General features: G+C 36.6%; 2 protein-coding genes across 7 annotated transcripts in view; both read right to left on the reverse strand.

Moving 5' to 3' along the window:
- Nucleotides 1-21,539, reverse strand: part of LOC131838128 (ankyrin repeat domain-containing protein 7-like) — a 66,577-nt gene that overhangs the window by 19,231 nt on the left and 25,807 nt on the right. The gene's annotated exons all lie outside the window — the stretch shown is intronic.
- Nucleotides 4,268-21,218, reverse strand: LOC131838132 (ankyrin repeat domain-containing protein 26-like). Its single transcript, XM_059183853.1, has 4 exons — nucleotides 21,040-21,218; nucleotides 20,681-20,739; nucleotides 17,165-17,258; nucleotides 4,268-4,405 (listed from the first exon to the last, which is right to left on the reverse strand). The coding sequence occupies exons 2-4, from the start codon at nucleotides 20,735-20,737 to the stop codon at nucleotides 4,296-4,298; spliced, it is 261 nt and encodes an 86-aa protein (XP_059039836.1). The 5' UTR covers nucleotides 20,738-20,739; nucleotides 21,040-21,218; the 3' UTR covers nucleotides 4,268-4,295.

A 21,539-nucleotide genomic window follows, 5' to 3' on the forward strand; every position in this document is an offset into this window, starting at 1 on the left:
ATTTAATAGTATTGTGATCAGAAAAGGTGCATGGTATGACTTCAATATTCTTGTATTTATTAAGACAGGTTTTGTGGGTATTATGGAGGGCACATATTGCATGGAGCACTGGGTGTGGTGCATAAACAATGAATTTGGGAACACTGAAAAAAATTAAATTTAAAAAAAACACTTGTTTTGTTGCCTAATATGTGATCTATTCTACAGAATGTTCCAGAATGTGTATTCTGTTGTTTAAGAATGGAATATTTTGAATATATCTCCTTAGTCCATCTAGTCCAGTGCATCATATAAAGCCACTGTTTCTTTGTTGACTTTCTGACCTGTCTTTTGATGTAAGTGGTAAGTTAAAGTACCCAACTATTGATTATTTCTATTCCTTCCTAAAATATCTGAATTGCACATTGTCTTCATGGATACTTTTGCAATTGGGAATAAAAGAAATGAATTTCATTTAAAACATATATAATAAAATCAAAGGACCCTAGTATTACTGTATTATTATCAATTAGTTCTTTTATGTTAGTCATTAATTGTTTTATATACTTGGATGATCCCATGTTGGGTGCATAAATATTTACAATAGATAGTTCTTCTTCCTGTCAGATTGTCCTCTTCATTATGATATAGTGCTCTTGTCTCTTACTGCAGTCGTTCTTTTAGACTCTGTTTTGTCCAATGTAAGTATTACTATACTGGCTTTCTTTTTATATCCATTTGCAGGATACATGTTTTTTCCATCCCCTGACTTCCAATCTGCAGGTGTTCTTATGACAAAAATAAAACTCTTGCAAGTGGCTTATACATGGGTGGTCTTCTTCTTCTTCTTCTTCTTTTTAATCCACTCTGACATCCTATGTATTTTGATTGGAGCACTTACCCCATTTATATCCAAAGTAATTATTGATAGACATGTATATGTCATTTTACTACTTGCTTTGTGGTTGTTTCTAGAGATTTTCTCTGATCATTTTTTGTGTCGTTGATATTTTACTGGTTTTCTTTAGTGATATATTTGATTTCTTTCTCCTCTTTAAGTGTTTATCAGTGGTTTTGTTTTCTTTTTAGAGAGGGCATGAGTGGAGTGGGGAGAGGGAAAGAGAATCTTAAGCAGACTCCATGGCCGGAATAGAGTACAGTGCGGGGCTCAATCTCACAACCCTGAGGTTATGACCTGAGCTGAAATCAAGTCAGATGTTTAACCAACTAAACCACACAGGCACCACTATTAGTGGGTTTTGATATATAATTTGTGTATAACCTCTTCTGCATATAGAAGTCTATATTAAGCTGCTGGTCTTTAAGTTTGAGCCCATTCTTATCTCTTCTCCCCATGCTTTAGGTAAGGTATTATATTTTATATCCTTTTTTCCTGAGTTCCTTAACTTATTTTTTATATAAATTGTTCATTTTTGCTACTTTTGTGTTTCCTGCCTTTATACTGTCACATTTGGTCTCTTCTTTCCACTCAAAGAGTCCCCTTTAATATTTCTTGTGGTGCTAGTTTAGTAGTCCGAACTCCTTTAGTTTTTATCTGGGAAACTCTATCTCTCCTATTCTGAGTAATAGGCTTGCTGGATAGAGTATTCTTGGCTACAGATTTTTCTCATTCACCACGTTGAATAGATAATACCACTCCCTTCTGGCTTGCAAAGTTTCTGCTGAAAAAGTTCCTGCTAGCCTTAAGGGGTTTCCCCGGAAAGTTACTGACTTGCTCTCCTGCTTTTAAGATGTTTCCTTTATCAGTGTATTTTGCAAATTCAATTACAATAGGTCTTGGTGTTAGCCTACTATTGTTGATTTGGATAGTTTTCTGTGTCTCCTGGATCTTGATGTCTGTTGCCTTCCCTAGATTAGGGACATTTTCAGCTATATGTCTAGAAACAAGTTTTCTTACACCTTTTTTCTGTCTTCTTCTACTGGGACTCCTATAACATGAATGTTATTACATTTGATGGAGTCACTGAGTTCCCTAGGTCTGGTCTCATTTTGCATAATTCTTCTTTCTCCCCCTTCTTTGGCTTCATTGCTTTCCATTCCTTTGACTTCTTAGTGGTTAATTTGTTCCTCTGTTTTTACCAGCCTACTGTTCATTGCATTAGGTGTGTTTCTTAACTCATTTATTCCACTCTTCAACTCTGATTCTTTTTTAACTCTTTTATCTCTGTTGTAAGGGTCTCACTGATGTTGTTGTTCTTTTCTCAAGTCCAGTGAGTGTCCCTATGGTCACTGCTTTAAATCCTCCATCAGCCATAATATTTACATCTGTCTCACTTCAATCTCTGGACCTGTGGCTTTATCCTGTTCTCTCATTTGAGATAAAATCCTCTTTTTTCTCATTTTATCTAGGTCTCTTCCAGCTTCTCTGTGTTAGAAAAGCCAGTTATGTTATCTTCTCCCAAAAGTAATGGACTTATGAGAAAAGACGTCATGTAGCACCCAGGGTCTCGTGCTCAGGGGGGTATGTCTAGTGTGTGCAGCATGTACTCTGCTGTTCAGTTCTGACTGCTCTATCCTTCATCTGCAGAGGCACTCCCTCACTGCTCTGGGTAGTGTTTGGTACCTGGCCTGAATGTGGCAACTTTTAACTAGGTGTGCCCTGGTGTGCTTGTGAAATGAGACCTGTCACCACCTCCACTGGAACTCAGGCCTTCCTGAATTTGGTCAGATGAGGTGTGGGAAGGGGCTTGTGCTGATTTTCTGGGGGAGAGGCCTGCTGTGGTGGAACTGAGGCAAGAATGATTGAGCAGGGCAGTTCCACTGGAGTGCGAGGGGATGGTGCTTGGTGTAAGCAGATTAGGCAGCCAGTGTCAGAGCTGCACTGCTTCCCACAGATGGCTCTGTGCTTGTGCTGAGGGGCACTGGAGGGAAATGGTACCAGCTGGTTCCTTTGTTCCTAGAGAGTGGTTTCTGTGAATGACAATTTAAAAAAAAAAAAAAGACTGAGAGATGGTGAAATCAACACAATTAACTGAGAGGATAAAATGTGATGCCAGGGAAATAAAAAGATATGTCCAGACAATAACTAAATGAATGTTCACAGCAGCATTATTAATGGCTAAAAAGTGGAAACAACCCAAAGGTGCATCAATTGGTAAATGAACAACGGTTTTAGCCCACAATGGAGTACTGTTTGATAATAAGGAATGAAGCACTGATATATGCTATGACACAGATGAACCCCAAAAACATTAAGTGAGGGAAGCTAGTCACAAAGGACCACGCATTGTGTGATTCCCCATATATGAAATATTCAGAATGGGCAACTCTATAGAGGCAGAAAGTAGACTGGTGGTTGCCTGAGCCTGGGGGCAAAGATTAAGAGTTTCTTTTCAGGGTAATTAAAATGTTCTACTTGATGGCAGTAATGGTTGCACAACTCTATCAATATGCCCAAACACTGAACTACAAATATTAAATGGGTGAATTGTATGGAATGTGCATTCAATTTCAATACAGCCTTAAAAAAATCCAATGGCAAGGCCTAGATAATTTCTTAATTCTCTCTTTTGGGTGTATATAGTATACATGAACTAAATATTTCTGTGCATTTATTATATATTGAAAAGGAAAAGAAAATGAAGGAAATGCCAAAGTTCAACTGGTTTGTGAAATCACTTTTCTGTACAAGTTATCCTGAACTCAGTACAGATTCTGTATCCATTCAAAAAAGTGAAGATGAGAAATAAGACAATTTTCTTAAACATTCTATTAAACATTACCTTCTGCTTTTACATGGCTTAGCTCATGATGGTAACAGAGAGATCATTAAAAAACATTATTTAGCACACCTGGGTGGCTCAGCTGGTTAAGCATCCAACTCAGGATTTTAGCTCAGGTCATGATCTTATGGGTCATGGAATCAAGCCAGCATGGGGCTCTCTGCTGGGCAGGGGTCTGCTTGAAATTCTCTCCATCTCCCTCTGCCTCTCCAACCTCCCCCACCACGAATAAATAAGTAAGTCTTTTAAAAAAATTATTTAGTAGGAAAAAAGTCCCAATTTCTGTGAAGAATGATGTATAAGTTTCAACTTTCCTAAGGGTAACTATTATAAGAAAAAAATATATAAAACAAATAACAGAATGAAAGTCAAAGTTTAAGAAATAAGTACATTGTGAAGATACTAAAATTATACTAAATAAATTATAATGAAAAACGGAAGGAAGTGATCCATGGAAATAAGTATCCTAAAACACTTCATATTACTTAACCACCTACAGATTAACTTGACATGTGACATTTCATACATACCTGACTCCTACTCTGAGTCAGTTTTTCCTTTAAGTCTTTTACCTCATCTTCTAAATTCATATGACAACGTGATGTCACCTCCAGTGAAGCCTCTGACATAGATAGTTTCTTTAGGGTATTGGCCAGTTCTTCTTGAAGTTGTCTCACAGAAACCTAATGAGACATTTCTGTTACTGGTTTTAAAAAATCATCTTACTATTAAATTATGTTAACAATATATAACTTGAACCTATGTACTTGGAAATTTCACTACAAACATCAATTCATCTCCTTTTCCTAACATGTACACATTATGGCTGTTTAATGAATTTGGCTAAAGACACAAAAAGATGTTAACTGCCTAGTCAGTATTATGTTACTTAGTTAATTAATTCAGCCCCACTATCCTTTCCTTGTGGGTGAATTTTCCCAAAGCTTCCCAATCGACTGAAGTATCAAAAAGAAATGGGTATATAGGTGGGACTAACATTGGTAAATTCTACAGTATGAAATGTTTTCCTTCTTTTTTATTAGAGGCCTCAATTAATGTCAGAATTCCCCACATGTTCAATCCTCTGCTCAAATCCTTTTAATAGATAACTATCTCAGAACGTAAGTGAAGTCATTCTAAGGGCCTTCAAGACCCTAGATGACCTGGCTTTCACCTCTCTCCCTGACCTCCATTCCTGCTACACAAGAATCCTGCCACCCCTCATTAATATGAAAATGGAGATCCAATGCCCAATTAATAAATTACAGAGATACAACTCTCTTTGTGTTGGATAAACTTAGGCCCAAATGATAGCAACTGAGATTTAGAATGAGCAAATTATTTGTAAAATTGCTTATAAAATTATAAATAGCAGTGGAAAGATTAAATCAAATATAGTTTTGCTAAAGCTCATCACAATTGGCCCAAATTATGATTTAATGAAAAGGAAGGGCCTGCAAAGGATTAAAAGGTCATAAGGATACATGATTTCAGACTAAAAATTCAAATTTATATAAATAAGAATAAAACTATGCCAACCTAAAATGTATATAAAGCTACTATGTGTAGTTTGCATAAATGTATAAATATATAAAAGTACATATGTATAAACATATATATTTATACTTATAAATATATACTTATATATATGTATAAAAAGTACTGAGATACTGTACTTTTTATTCAGTTCACTTGAGAAATCTGGAGCTAACTGTCAAGTTAATTCACTTAATTGAATCTCAATTTCAAAATATGTATGCTTTAAAAATCCTCTATGCTTGCAGTGTTGGCTTTTAAAATATATATACATATATACATGGAGAAAATATATATATACAAACACATATATACATACACATATATGTATACATATATATACACCCATGAAGTATAGATATATACACACACATACACACACATATATGTACACACACACATAGATAAAACAATAATTTCAGAAAATAAAATATATATGTACAAATACATACACAAGTGTACTTCAAAATAACTAAAGAAAATATCCCAGAACTCCTTTTGTTACCCACTTCTATCTCCTTTTGTTTGCAAAGGTGATTCTTTAGAATTCCATTTTGCAAATCAATCAATGTGATACAACAAATTAATATGAGAAGAGAGAAGAATCACATGGTCCTCTCAATTGATGCAGAAAAAGCATCTGACAAAATCCAGCATCCGTTCCTGATTAAAATGCTTCAAAGTATAGGGATAGAGGGAACATTCCTGAACTTCATCAAATTTATCTATGAAAGACCCACAGCAAATATCATCCTCAATGGGAAAAAGCTTGCAGCCTTCCCGTTGAGATCAGGAACAAGACAAGGATGTCCACTTTCACCACTCTTGTTCAACATGGTATTAGAAGTCGTAGCAACAGCAATCAGACAACAAAGAGAAATAAAAGGTATCCAAATTCGCAATGAAGAAGTCAAACTCTCTCTTGGCAGATGACATAATTCTTTATATGGAAAACCCGAAAGACTCCACCCCAAACTACTAGAACTCATACAGCAATTCAGCAACGTGGCAGGATACAAAGTCAATGTACAGAAATCAGTGGCTTTCTTATACACTAATAATGAAAATACAGAAAGGGAAATTAGAGAATCGATTCCATTTACTATAGCACCAAGAACCATAAGAAACCTGGGAATAAACCTAACCAAAGAGGTAAAGGATCTGTACTCGAGGAACTACAGAACACTCATGAAAGAAACTGAAGAAGACACAAAAAGATGGAAGACCATTCCATGCTCTTGGATGGAAAGAATAAACATTGTTAAAATGTCTATACTGCCTAGAGCAATCTATACTTTTAATGTCATTCTGATCAAAATTCTACTGGTATTCTTCAAAGAGCTGGAGCAAATAATCCAAAAATTTGTATGGAATCAGAAAAGACCCTGAATCACTAAGGAAATATAAAACAAAATATAAAAATAAACAATAACAATAAGAAAAATAAAGCTGGGGGCATCACGTTACCTGATTTCAAGCTTTATTACAAAGCTGTGATCACCAAGACAGCATGGTACTGGCATAAAAACAGACACATAGACCAGTGGAACAGAGTAGAGAGCCCGGATATGGATCCCCAACTCTATGGTCAATTAATCTTCGACAAAACAGGAAAAAAAAATCCAGTGGAAAAAAGACAGTCTCTTCAATAAATGGTGCTGGGAAAACGGGACAGCTATAAGTAGAAGAATGAAACTCGACCATTCTCTTACACCGTACACAAAGATAAACTCAAAATGGATAAAAGACCTCAACGTGAGACAGGAATCCATCAGAATCCTAGAGGAGAACATAGGCAGTAATCTCTTCGATATCAGCCACAGCAACTTCTTTCAAGATATGGCTCCAAAGGCAAAGGAAACAAAAACAAAAATAAACTTTTGGGACTTCATCAAAATCAAAATCTTCTGCACAGCAAAGGAAACAGTCAACAAAACAAAGAGGCAACCCACAGAATGGGAGAAGATATTTGCAAATGACAATACAGACAAAAGGTTGATATCCAGGGGCGCCTGGGTGGCTCAGTGGGTTAAAGCCTCTGCCTTCGGCTCAGGTCATGATCCCAGGATCCTGGGATGGAGCCCCATGTCAGGCTCTCTGCTCAGTGGGGAGCCTGCTTCCCTTCCTCTCTCTCTGCATGCCTCTCTGCCTACTTGTTTCTACTACTACTGTCTGTCCAATGGAAAATAAAATCTTTAAAAATGAAAAAGAAAAAAAAAGGTTGATATCCAGGATCTATAAAAAACTCCTGAAACTCAACACACACAAAACAGGCAAACATATCAAAAAATGGGCAGAAGATATGAACAGACACTTCTCCAATGAAGACATACAAATGGCTATCAGACACATGAAAATATGTTCATCATCATTAGCCCTCAGGGAGATTCAAATTAAAACCACATTGAGATATCACCTTACACCCGTTAGAATGGCCAAAATTAACAAAACAGGAAACAACATGTGTTGGAGAGGATGTGGAGAAAGGGGAACCCTCTTCCACTGTTGGTGGGAATGCAAGTTGGTGCAGCCTCTTTGGAGAACAGTGTGGAGATTCCTCAGGAAACTAAAAATAGAACTTCCCTATGACCCTGCAATTGCACTCCTGGGTATGTAGTGAAAAGAAGGGCCATCTGTACCCCAATGTTTATAGCAGCAATGGACAAGGTCACCAAACTGTGGAAAGAACAAGATGCCCTTCAATGGATGAATGGATAAGGAAGATGTGGTCCATATACACTATGGAGTATTATGCCTCCATCAGAAAGGATGAATACCCAACTTTTGTAGCAACATGGACGGAACTGAAAGAGATTATGCTGAGTGAAAAATGTCAAGCAGAGAGAGTCAACTATCATATGGTTTCACTTATTTGTGGAGCATAACAAATATCATGGAGGACAGGGGTGTTAGAGAGGAGAAGGGAGTTGGAGTAAATTGGAAGGGGAGGTGAATCATGAGAGACTATGGACTCTGAAAAATATTCTGGCATCCTGTTCTCGACAAAGTTGTTTTTCAGTATAATACCGTTCTTCCACAACCAAAAGACATATTTTCATTAGGATTTTGGATGACTCTGTTAAAAAAAAAGTCAACAGCTTAAGAGAGCTTAAAAAAAAATGTTAAAAAGAAATGGCCTTTTTAAATACAATGATTTTTATCCTACATGAATAACTCAAATTTTAATTTAAATAACAGTTAAATTTGTCATAGATATACAGGTAGATATAGTATGTGAAATAAACTTTCTTTACAAATCATTTAACTAATTCCATCATAGTCGCAAGGTGATTTAGCCTATATTTTAACATAAAAGATCCAAAACTGGGGTTCCTGGGTAGCTCAGTTGCTTAAGTGTCCTACTCTTGGTTTCAGGTCGGGTCATGATCTCAAGGTTTTAAGATCCAACCCTGAGTCAGGCTCTGCACTCAGAGTCTGCTTGAGATTCTTATCCTTCCTTTTCCCTCCCCCTCTACACATTCCCCTACTCATGCTCTCTCTCTCTAAAAATAAAGTTTTTTTTTTTTAAATAGCCAACATGCATATTTATCTCAATTTACCCTCCATCCCTTCATTCAGAAAATATATATAGGGTTTATATGAGAAGCCAAGAATTCCAATAAATTAATGATTTTAGCTATAAATATCATAGTTACTATTAGTATAAAACTAAATTTTTTATCTATTTTATACCTAAGTAATATACATTAAATCAAAGTGATATTATAAATAATAGTGATGGAAATATGCATATATACAATGGAATATCCTTCAGCCATCAAAAATGGTGAATATCAACATCTGCATCAATGTAATGGAACTGAAGGAGATTATGCTGAGTGAAATAAGTCAAACAGAGACAATTATAACATGGTTTCACTTATTTGTGGAACATAAGGAATAGCATCTGGAATTAGAAGGAAGGGGAAAATGAAGGGGGGGAAATCAGAGGGGGAGATGAACCATGAGAGACTATGGACTCTGGGATACAAATTGAGGATTTTAAAGGGGAATGAGGTGGGGGAGTTGAGTGAGCCCAATGATGGGTATTAAGTAGGGCATGTGTTGCATGGAGCCCTGGGTGTTATACACAAACAACAAATCACAGAATACTACATCAAAAACTAATGATGTACTGTATGGTGAATACCATACCATAATAAAAAAAGAAATCACTGGATTGTAACTAAGAAGCGAAAAATAACTTGCCCTAGCCTGAAACAGAAGAAAAAACACAAATCCATAATCTTAACTTTGTCAGTTTTTTAAACTAAACAATTGATTACATGTTACATCTACCAAAAAATGAATTACATGATTTTCAATGTTACAAACTTAAAAACATTTTATCTTACCATACCTTAAACAGTGAGCCCCAATAGTGCCTTTGAGGATGTTTTTTAAAGATTAATAACTAGAGAATAGGCAAACTTAATATTAGGAGCCAAAATCAATAAGCATCAATCAGAAAAGAAAAACAAATTCCTAAATTTTAATTCAAATTATATACTATGATAGTATTATACATCACTATAAATTATCTGCCTGTATCCAGCTCTTGTAACGTCCACTGAGAGTAGATAAGAAAAAATGTTAATAATATTTACAGATTCCCTATACCGAAATAAAATAACTGAAAATGTGCCTGTTTATTACCCAACTACAAACGTCCCATCCTGGAAGGTGTGATTCTACAATGGGCAATTGTGTTGATTTTATGACCCTACTCTCTGAAGTCAACTACACAGAGATCACAAGGCAAAATAAATCTTTAATCTTGGCATTAGTGACAGGCAATACAGAACTGCACATTTTGAACCACTGAGAACTGCACATTAAGAACCACTAAGAACCACTCCTTCTACATGAGTCTAAGTCAGTAGTCATCATTGTTATACTGCTCATAATTTCAACTGCTTAAACATAGGGTTCAGTATTTGATGTTACCTTTTTAGCCTGTAAAAACTTACAAAAATGGAAGAAGCAAACAATATTCAGGAATTTTTTTGGTCCAATTCCAAGGATAAAGTTTAACTATAAGCTACTATAAATTCTAACAATATTTTAAATTTGGTAACTTGTAAAATTTTACAAAAACTAAATATTAGGTTATAATCTATCAACTTCAATACATTCTGTTCAGAAGATAATTTCAATTGAACTATGTTACATTCTTAAAGCAGGGAAAACAATATAAAATTGGAAATTTAAATTTAAATTTGTATATACCTGCAGGTGTTTATTTTCACTTTCATTAAAACTTTCTTCCTCTTTTTCTGTTGTCATTTCTAAGTCTAGTTCTGCTGAAAAATCTATATATTTTATTAAAATGGACAAATTAGAATGGTTAGATAAAAACTATAACTTTCATAAAGATAGAAAACAACATCTTATCAATTAAGAGTTTAAATTAAACTTAATCTTTAGCTGAATATTTAAGAAATACTTTTAATTATCAAAAATTTCAGCACACCAAACAAACTGAGGGTTGCTGGGGGGAGGGGGTATGGGAGAAGGGGGGTGGGATTATGGACATTGGGGAGGGTATGTGCTTTGTGAGTACTGTGAAGTGTATAAACCTGGTGATTAACAGACCTGTACCCCTGGGGATAAAAATATATGTTTATAAAAAATAAAAAATTAATTAAAAAAAATTTTCAGCAAACCATTTGGGAAATACTAAATGTCACTAGGTTAAAGGCATACAAACATCTCAAAGAATCATTCACAAATTCGCCCACCTAATATCAAGAAACAAAACAATCAGAAACAAATTTTTAAAATGCAGCAGAATGAGGGGCACCTGGGTGGCTCAGTGGTTAAGCCTCTGCCTTCGGCTCAGGTCATGATCCCAGGGTTCTGGGATCAAGCCCCCGCAACAGGCTCTCTGCTCAGCAGGGAGCCTGCTTCCCTTCCTCTCTCTGCCTGCTTCTCTGTCTACTTGTGATCTCTCTCTCTCAATAATAAGTAAAATAAGTCAAATAAGTAAATTTTTAAAAAATGCAGCAGAAAGATATAAAATCACAATAGACTAGACTATTCTTTATCTTGTTGTAGTATCTCTTAAACAACACCCTAAGCTTCAACTACAACATTATTCATGGTTTCCAAAATTACTAGTATTTTTTATGCCTGTATCAGTGTACAGCCTTCCTAGGGGTGTATTTCCCTGATGAATTTAAAGATTCCTAAAATGTTTTCCTCTACTACTTGACAAATTTCTTCACATCTTATAGGACACAGACTGCTATGTAAAGTCATCCTTGATTAAGGCTACCCTTCCTTAGATAGATAGATCACTTTCTTTGGGGGCTATATTAGTACTATACAGATTTTTCTAGTGCATCTTCACCACATGAACTGTAAGATACTTCTTTAGGTATATATATTCCTTTTGTTACTAGACTGTATGAGACAATCTCTCTCTTTCTCTTTTTTTAAGGGGGAAGGAGGAGAAGAGGGAGCAAGAATTTTGACCAGGATCCATGCCCAGCACTGCGCCCCACATGGGGCTTGATCTCACAACTCTGAAATCATGACCTGAGCCAAAATCAAGAGTTGGATACTCAACCCATTGAGGCCCCAGGAGTCCCTGTGTGGGATAATCTCATAAATCATCTCTGTGTAAACACTCTTTATTTTACTCAGTAATTATTTACTGAGTACCCAGTAAGTGCTAGGTACCCAGGTTTAAAGAATCATGTAGATAAAAGGTGTCAGGAATGGATTTTGTAGAGACAATGCCTGAACTGAGACAGCAACACTGAGGTCAGACATTCAAAGGGGCTAAAGGGCGGGAAATGGGGGGAGTATACAAGCCCATAGTAAGACAAGGGAGAGATGCACACAACAGGGTAAATACCTGTCTAAAATACGGGAATCAAAGAGGAAGACATCACCAGAATTCAGAATGCCAGAGAAAAGGGAAGACAGTAGAAAGGGTTGGAGAGCTTAGCAGAACTCAAAATTATGAAAGCTTTATATGTAATTTTAAGATACCTGGACACAAACATATTTTCAGCAATGGTTCACAGTCATATTTGCATTTGAGACAGATCACTCTAAATGCTGTGGGAAGGGATGAATTTGAGGGGCATTGTAATAAATGATGGGAGATGAATAAGAAGCCACTGATGCAAAATAAAGATGAAGCACACCTGAACTGACAGAATCGTTCTAGAAATATTGAGGCTATAAAATTATCAGAGCCAGTACAGAATAAATCTATATTAAATGAATAAACAAACAATCTTGGGTCCCTAGCAACCAACTCTGCTCATTACTTTACAAAAGGCATCAAGAGGGAATTATTCTACATGAATTGTTTTAAGTTGCATGTATTTATTGTATAGTTTTTCTGTTCCATATCTTCCTGTAGGTGCTTTGTTTTAAAAGTCCTGCTTGTTGGATCCATAAAGCTCATGAGGATGTAACAGGAGCATGTCACTTGTATAAGTAAATAAGTTTGAATTTATGGTCTGTATTCACTACTCTAGGAGATAATTGAAAATCTTTTGAAAATATAGTGTTAGTTCTACAAGTAAAGAAAGAACATAAAACTACAGGGGTGAAAAAAATACTGTACAATTTATTAGTACCAATCTGATCATATGACTGATGAAAGGCCCTGAGTTAACTGGTACATTAAGTAGAGCACAAATTAGATATGGTTAATCAATAGGAGAATATCAGGAGAATATTATTTTTAAATGATATAGTACTCCTGAAAACCAATATTCCACCTATTCATCAAAATTAATGAAGGGGGGCGCCTGGGTGGCTCAGTCAGTTAAACGGCTGCTTTCAGCTCAGGTCATGACTGGGTCCTGGGATGGAGTCCTGCATCAGGCTCCCACGTCAGTGAGGAGTCTGCTTCTCTCTCTGCCCCTCCTCCCACTTTTTCTCTCAATCTCTTTCAAATCAATAAAATAATAAAAAATAACAACAACAACAACAACAATAATAATAATAAAGGGGCATCTGGGTGGCTCAGTGAGTTAAGTGTCTGACTCTGGATGTCAGCTCAGGTCATGATCTCAGGGTCATGATCTCGAGCCCTGCATCAGACCTCATGATAAGCATGAAGACTGCTGCTTAGGGTTCTCTCCCTCCCTCTCTTTCTGCCTTCCCTCCCTCCCTCCCCACTTTCTTGCTCTCTAAAAAAAAATAAAAATAATAAAACAAGGAGATAGACAATGCGTACATAGTTGAGAAGATGGTACTGTATAGTAAATTCTCAGTGATTCCCATTATTGCTGGGAAAGCCAACTCTAAATAAAGTTGAAGAGAATATAGGAAATATTTTAATATTTGGCTTGGGAAGATGCTTTTTCTAGTAACATTGAATATAATTTGACCAATACTTGTAAATTTAAAGCTATAAAAACAAGGCTAAGAAACTTTGTTTTCAATAAGCAATCTTTAGACCTCTACCTAGTATTCCCAGCTGGGCACAAACTCTAAATATAATCCTGCCACCCACTCTCAAGTGAATGCTTAAAAAAGCCTAAAAGAAATTATTTTCTCCTAATTCTTTTCTTAAAAAATATTCTATTTATTACAATTTAAAAAATATGTATTTCAGAATTAGTGTCACACTTACTGATAATAAAAATTTTAACATTTAGGGAATAATCCTGTAATTCTATAGTTTCCAAAAGTAGTTTGGTTTGGTAGATCATATCAGTCTTTCAAGGTTTTTTGGAAACAGCTATCCTATCAAAAAATTAAATATCTTTACAGAAAAAAAGCCATAGCTTCCGAATCGCAATGAATAATAAATACCAACATAACCTGTATTTTTGATGTCCAATAGACCTGAGGAGGATGAATATGTGGCTATGATTTACCCCATGTCTAGCACTCCATCTGCTTTCAGTATTCTTTGTGGTGCTGCTGTGATTAAATCTGTTCTAGTGCAAATACCCTTAAACCATCTTAAGTGAATTCTCTGGAGTTTCCTGCTCAACTCCAAAACTTCTCAGCTAACGTGCCTTTCTTTTTCCCTTTTCCCATCACTGTCCCCTTCTTCAAAAATAATTTCTGAAAAAAAGAAAAAATAGTAATTTCTGAGGACATGTGAATCGAGCCTCGGATTGCACATCTGGCTCTTGATTTCAGCTCCCATCATAATCGAAATGTCCCTGGATAGAGTCGCACAGCTGCCTCCAGGCTTGGAAGCCAGTCTCCTTGAGGAATCCCTACCCTTCCCATTGCCCCTCCTCCGATCACTCTCTGTCTTTCTCATTCTCTCTCCATAGAATAAATACAGAAATCCTTACAACAGAGTTACTGCTGGAACTATGGTATTGATTTTTCTGCTTTTACACCCCTTTTATTATGGATTACTTCCACCATTTCTCTCCTCCTTACTTAGCACTGATATTTTACATTTATGACAACTCTTTCTACATCCTCTTGCTCCTCTCAAGCTGAAAACATGCTTACAAATAAAAAGAAAGGGCGCCTGGGTGGCTCAGTGGGTTAAGCCGCTGCCTTCGGCTCAGGTCATGATCTCAGGGTCCTGGGATCGAGGCCCACATCGGGCTCTCTGCTCAGCAGGGAGCCTGCTTCCCTCCCTCTCTCTCTGCCTGCCTCTCTGCCTGCTTGTGATCTCTCTCTGTCAAATAAATAAATAAAATCTTTAAAAAAAAAAATTAAAAAAAAAAAACCAAATAAAAAGAAAATAATGATTTCCTTCATCCTGTAGTGCTTTGAAGTATCCAGGGCCTTTCCAGGTGTCTGAAGGTGGAAGTCTACACCCTTGTGATGGAGCACATGACCCAAGGACCACTGGCATTCGCATCACCTGACAGGTCAGAATGCAGGATCCCAGACCTGTGGTCATACTGTTCATTATTTTTTGAACGATTTTATTTATTTATTTGACAGACAGAGATCTCAAGTAGTCAAAGAGGCAGGCAGAGAGAGAGGTGAAAGCAGGCTCCCTGCGGAGCAGAGAGCCAGATGTGGCGCTCAATCCCAGGATCCTAAGATTATGACCTGAGTCCAAGGCAGAGTATTAACCCACTGAGCCACACACACGCCCCTCACCATGTGCATTTTTAACAAGGTCTCTGATGATTCAGTAAAATTGGAGAAATTCTGGCCCATACTGAGTCACTGCCACATTCTGTTACCTTAACTTCAACTTCTAGAGAAAGCCTCATGTTCGTCACTATCAATTCTTCAAAACTGGAAATGTCTTAAAAGTCATTAACTTTCTAAGCTTCCCTGATTCCCACAAACGGACCCTGCTCTCTTTCTCCTTCCAATTCTCTTACTTTGCACTCAATGATACTACTTAGGAAGTGCCACCATTTTAAAGCCATTAAGTAAAGTAATTCTGGGGGCGCCTGGGTGGAGCAGTGAATTGGCCATCCAGCTGTTGATTTTGGCTCAAGTCATGATGGCACCATCTTGGGATTGAGCCCCGCATCGGGCTCTAGTCTCAGAAGTGAACCTGTTTGAGGCATTTCTCTCCCTCTCCCTTTGCCCGTCCACCTAATCACTCACTGTCTCTCTCATTCTCTCTCCATAAAATAAAGAAAGAAATCTTTAAAACAGAGTTATTTCTGGATCTATGGTCTTGATTGTTCTGATTTTACACCCATTTTACTAGGGTTTATCTTCACCACTTCTTTCCTCTATTTAGCACTAGTATCTCACATCTATAACCTCTCTTTCTGCATCTCCTCGCTCCCCTCTAGCTTAAAACATGCTCACAAATAAAAACAAAATAATGCTTTTCCTTGATCCCATGGTGTCTTGAACTATCCACTGGCCCTTCCAGACTTCTCTACAGAAACCCCTTGCTACAGAGCACATGACACAGGGACCACAGACACTGGCATCACCTGAGAGGTCAGAATGCAGAATCCCAGACCTGCTGCTCACAATCTGCATTTTTAGCAAGGTCTCTGATTACTAAAGTTGGAGAAATTCTAGTCCATATTGTGTCTGCTACCACATTCCTTTACCTTAACTTCACCTTCTAGAAGCAAGCCTTATGAGTGTCACTATCAATTCTTCGAAACTGGAAATGTCTTAAAAGTCGTAAGCTTTCTAATGGACTTTTTATCATGGCTAAAGTTTCCTTGATTTCCCCCGAACTGACCCTCCTCCCTTCTTCCTTCCAGTACTCTTACTTTGCACTCAATGATACTATTTATGAAGTACCACCATTTTTATGCCATTAAGATACACACACTTATCGGTGACTAGAACATAGCTCTGCATCATCAACCAGGGCAGTCCTGAATGTCTTCCCAACCATGAGGAAAGCAGTAAGAGCAGGAAAATTTTGGTATCCTACTCTGACAGGTTTTGGTACTGGAAGCTCACCTGATATTATTCCTGCATTTCAAATAGTCTGCTCCTCATTTAAAAGAATTACTTTGGTGGAGTTATGGACATTGGGGAGGGTATGTGCTTTGGTCAATGCTGTGCAGTGTGTAAACCTGGAGATTCACAGACCTGTACCCCTGTAGCTAAGAACACATTATATGTTAATAAAAAATAAAAAATTGTAAAAAGAAAATAAAAAATAAAGAATTGTTCTACTTTACCACCTTCCACTCTGAGAGCTGCTTATTGTCCTTCATTTACTCCCCGTATTCTTGACTTTCTCGTCAGTCACCCTTTTTATCCTTTCCACTTATTTCCTGGCGTTCCTTTGGTCTTAGAGTACCTTGACATGGAACCACTAAGTAAGCTCCTTTGTGGCACCCTCAATTTCATGTGTTACTGACACTGACACCTGATAAGACTTCAACTTATCTCCTTTTCAATCTTTCTCTTTATCTCTAATTCAATAGGTGATTTTCTTTGGATATTGAAATATGTCAGTGCTCCCATTTTACACCAATATTTTATCAAATGACTTTTTAATAAAATACAAGTCTTACCTTCTACTTGCTGATTTAATGTACTTGCCCCTTTCTGATCTGCATGCCCAGATAAATGATGAACGTATGTCTCTGGGAGACTCTCAGAATTACTCTGTTAAAATGAACAACAAAATTGAGTTGCATAAAGATTTCCTAATCATTTTCTAAGAAAATATCTGAACTTCCTACTTTCATAGTAATCAGACTCACAAATAAGAAAAGCATATACTGAAAACCAAAACATTTTAAAAACTCATATATGCTTTCTAAATTAAATATAATGTTTAATCTTCATTTGGCCACTGGCTGTAAACTGAACATCAAATGCTAGAGTAAATATTTTCTTGGACAGAACACTGACCTATATGTACATTTCCACAGGAACTAACAAAACACCTAACTCTCCTTTGCATTCCCCACCAAAATAAAAGGATATTAAAAATATGTATTTAAATAAATTCTTTAGTAAGTATATTTGCTACAAATTTAAACTGTTCCAAACAGCAGAACCTTTTTCCATGTAAAATAGGACACCTGACATAAGAAACCTTGGAGTAGATCATGTTGAGTATAAAGAATACAGTGTGGTAACTGCTGCTTCATTTGTATAAACAAAGGCTTGGAAACTTTATTGACAGGATAATGGTTAAATGCAATGGCAAAGTAGGAAGAAAAACTTTTCATGAAATTATGTTTAAATAATAGTAAAAAGTTTTAGATATAGGTATGAAACTCTCCAAAAAGTATAATAAGCTTTCATAAGGGAATAATAAGAACATTTATTTGTTAATTACCTAAAAGGTACCAGGCACTTATTTTAGTATACCCATTTTCTTTTCTACAAACAACAATAATACCATTGGTTACGACAATGGGGTGGATCTTCCTGCTTCCTGGTCATTCCAAGACATTAGAGTGAAATGATGAACAGGTGTGATCCACGGTTCTGTCTGTCTAGAATGTCTAGAAGGTCTCCAAGACCTTCACACAACTGGTCCTTCTCATCCTTTACTTGGCAGCTCTTGCCACACTCAGAGAGATTGTTTCTGACCAACAAAATTCCGCTCGCATTCTCATCCCCATTCTAACTGCAAACTCCCCCACTGTTCCCTAACCTAACATTCCCATTTTCTTTATATGAACCACTAACAGTGACTTACAGTGGGTTGTTATTCCTCATTTTTCTGCATCAACCACTACAGCCTAACCCCTCAACTTGTACAGCCTGGTATATAGCTGGTATTCAATAACAAATGTATTTAAGGTCAAAACACCTAAAATAATCTCACTGAGGGGGCACCTATATGGCTCAGTCAGTTAAGCAACTGACTGTTGATTTCAGTTCAGTTCATGATCTCTGGGTTGGGAGATTAAGCCCCATGTTGGGCTCCATGATGAGCACAAAGCCTACTTGGGAATCTTTCTGTCCCTCTTCTTCTGCCCTTCCCCACCCCTCTCACATGCTCTCTCTTTCTTTTTCTCTAAAAGTAACAACAACAAGCTCACTGAGAAGGTCTCAAGTGCCAAGTCACTATACTAGGTATCGACCCTAGCACAATGCAAGGGTTAAGGGCATTGATAGCCGTGCAGTCCAAACTCCACATATAACTTTGGATTCCCCCAAAACTTTACTCATCTCCTATTGAACTTCCTACTTCAAAAGCAATTAGACTTAAAAATAGCAAAAGTGTATATTAAAAACCAAGATATTTAAATAGAAGACCTTAGATCTATAGAGTAGAGATCATTAGATCTGTAGATCTCATCTACTTCTTAATCCTCATTTGAATATTGACTCTGTAAACTAAGCACGGAAGGTCAGAGTAAATTATAACCTAATGCTGACCTTATCAATAACGTAAAGTCAATTAACACATTTTGTATGTCCTATATATTATATATTGTACTCCTAAAATATAAACTAAAGAAGAGGTTATGAAGAAAATCATAAGGAAGAGGAAAATACATTAACAGTACTGTACTGTATCAAATAAATCTGAGTGTAAGTGGACAAACAATACAAACCCATCTTGTTCAAGGGTCAACTGTATACCTACACAATGTCACTGAAATTTAACATAGCCCAAATTAGAAATCCACCTGCCCATTCTAACTTTCCCCTTCTTTTCTTAACACTACTGCTATTTATTTTATTGCCCTTCAGAAATCTTCACATTTCAAAAAAGGGTCCTCGATATTTAGTAAATCACTAATACTGCTGTGATCATTTTTGTCTCATGTTTCTATAGTGCCCTTAACAGTTTACAAAGTGTTTTCATACTTGTTCATTACACATACCTGAGAGGTAGGTATTAGAACCATTTTTATGAATGAGGTCTGTGACATTCAAACAGGTTAAACAAGTTTTTCTGGGATCCCACAGCTACCAAGTGACAGAACCTGGATGCCACTGTATCTTTTGACTTCAAATACAGTGCTTGCCGTACTGTATAGCACCTACCTGTCCTAAGAGATCAGGCCCTTTTAAGCTCCCTCCATAGTCTCTCACCTTAGAAAAGGTCATCGTTACCTTACACTTACGTTTCTATAAGTAAGGCTGCCACAAAGATACTCAAGGCATACTATTTTAACTATCTGAAATAGTTTTTACCTATTGAAAGCACCATTAAACCAGGGATGCCTAGGCATTTCTGGGATAGAGCCTCTGAAATGGGGTGTGGGGAGCCTGCTTCTCCCTTGCCCTCTGCCCCTCCACTCATACTCCCTTTCTCTCTCTCTCTCCCAAATAAATAAATAAAATCTTTTTAAAAATAAATAAAACACCACTAAACCAGTGGTAATAATACCACTAATACCATTATATTACTATAATTTTTATTATAATCACAATGCTCCTTGTAAATCTACTTAACAATCCAAATATAATAGTTTCAGGGGCCCCCCATGGTTCAGTTGAGCTCTGTGCTCAGACTGGAGTCTGCTTCAGATTCTCCCTCTCCCTCCCACTCACTAACTCTCTCTCTCAACTACATAGATACACAAAATATTTTTAAAATATACATATACATATGCATATACATACATACAGATAGATAGAGAGATAGATAGACAGACAGATAGATAGATACACTTTCAAGTCCCAGGTATCATCTTTTCTAAATCCAACTTGTAAAAAACTAAAATCCAAACTCTTTCTAGATCTCATTAGGAGTTTTGCACATCCATATACACCACAGAATCATATATCTGGCCATAAGCTGGCCTGGAGTAATTCTTTGGTTATTTAGATAACTTAATTTCAAAACACAAACTAATTCCTTATCATGTCTAAGCCTCCATTTTCTGCAATACTACTACTATACAGTTTTCATTAGGTTAAGTTTGTAAATTAATAGAACTATATTTGCTGGATTATTATATTTAGCACATAAATATTTTATCACTTACAGGTAAAAAGTATAAGGAAATAGTTTTTATAGGCAAATGCAGAGATGAGAGAGTAAAGTCTAAGCATCCCTTTTACGTTTGAAAATCACTCCTTGCTTTTATTTTAAAATAATAATAAAACGGTACCTCAGAATCCCAAGGTGATTCTTCATTTTGTTCTGCAAATCCTAATGCTGACAGCATAACTATAAAATACAGTCACAGTTACATTAATGAGAACATGTATTATGAAGTTTAAACGTATATACAAGCCTATCCCCCCTTCATGAATACTTCAATAAAATAAAAGTAAAAGCAGTAAAGATTTTCAGAGGTTGAAGAATTTTCAGGAACCAAAAGCTGGTATACTTAAAAAGAAAGACAGAAAAAAGAAAAAGAAAAATATCTTAATGAAATGGGGGAATATAACTAGATCTACATACGGTGATATTTCTTATACTAGCATTTAGGCCTAGAAAAAAATGTGGAGATGTTCACTAACTTACCATGTCTATCATTTTTATCTGCCCTGTCAGCAGAAGTCAAACAGTCATTAAATGTTTGTGCTTGTGGAACACTTTCAGTGATACCATCGTCCTTTGTTCCAATCGCTGGCCGCTCCTCTCCTTCCTATAAAAACAACACAAAACAAAAGCCCGACTTCAGAAAACATCACATCAATTCACGTGCTCACCCACTCACTCAGAAAGACAAATGCGTCCATCAAGTCATAGGCACTATCCTGGGAGAAGCTGGAAATATAAATAAAAGAGACTGTCATGTATCCTAGTAGGGGTAGAGATGGACAAAAACGAGAACAGAAGAGTATCATTTACTAGTTCTACAGGTGAAGTGAATAAAGCACAGTGAAGGCACAAAGGGGAAAACAGTTGTATATGGGAAGCTCAGGAAATGCTGCAAAGGTAGGGCTGTATCTGGAGTGAGAGACTACACAAAGACAGTGTGAAGGGCATTCTAGAAAAGGTAGAATGAGCAAAAGGATGAC

The sequence above is a fragment of the Mustela lutreola genome, chromosome 8, assembly GCF_030435805.1.
Source record: "Mustela lutreola isolate mMusLut2 chromosome 8, mMusLut2.pri, whole genome shotgun sequence".
NCBI classification, from domain to species: domain Eukaryota; kingdom Metazoa; phylum Chordata; class Mammalia; order Carnivora; family Mustelidae; genus Mustela; species Mustela lutreola.

What these genes read in the sequence shown, in the direction of transcription:
- LOC131838132 (XM_059183853.1), bottom strand. Translation starts at nt 20,737, where the DNA reads ATGCTGTCAGCATTAGGATTTGCAGAACAAAATGAAGAATCACCTTGG. An exon ending in AATCACCTTGGGATTCTGAG is followed by an intron (nt 17,259 to 20,680) that starts GTACCGTTTTAT and finishes TCATTTTAACAG; the next exon opens with AGTAATTCTGAGAGTCTCCC. An exon ending in ATTAAATCAGCAAGTAGAAG is followed by an intron (nt 4,406 to 17,164) that starts GTAAGACTTGTA and finishes ATGTCTCATTAG; the next exon opens with GTTTCTGTGAGACAACTTCA.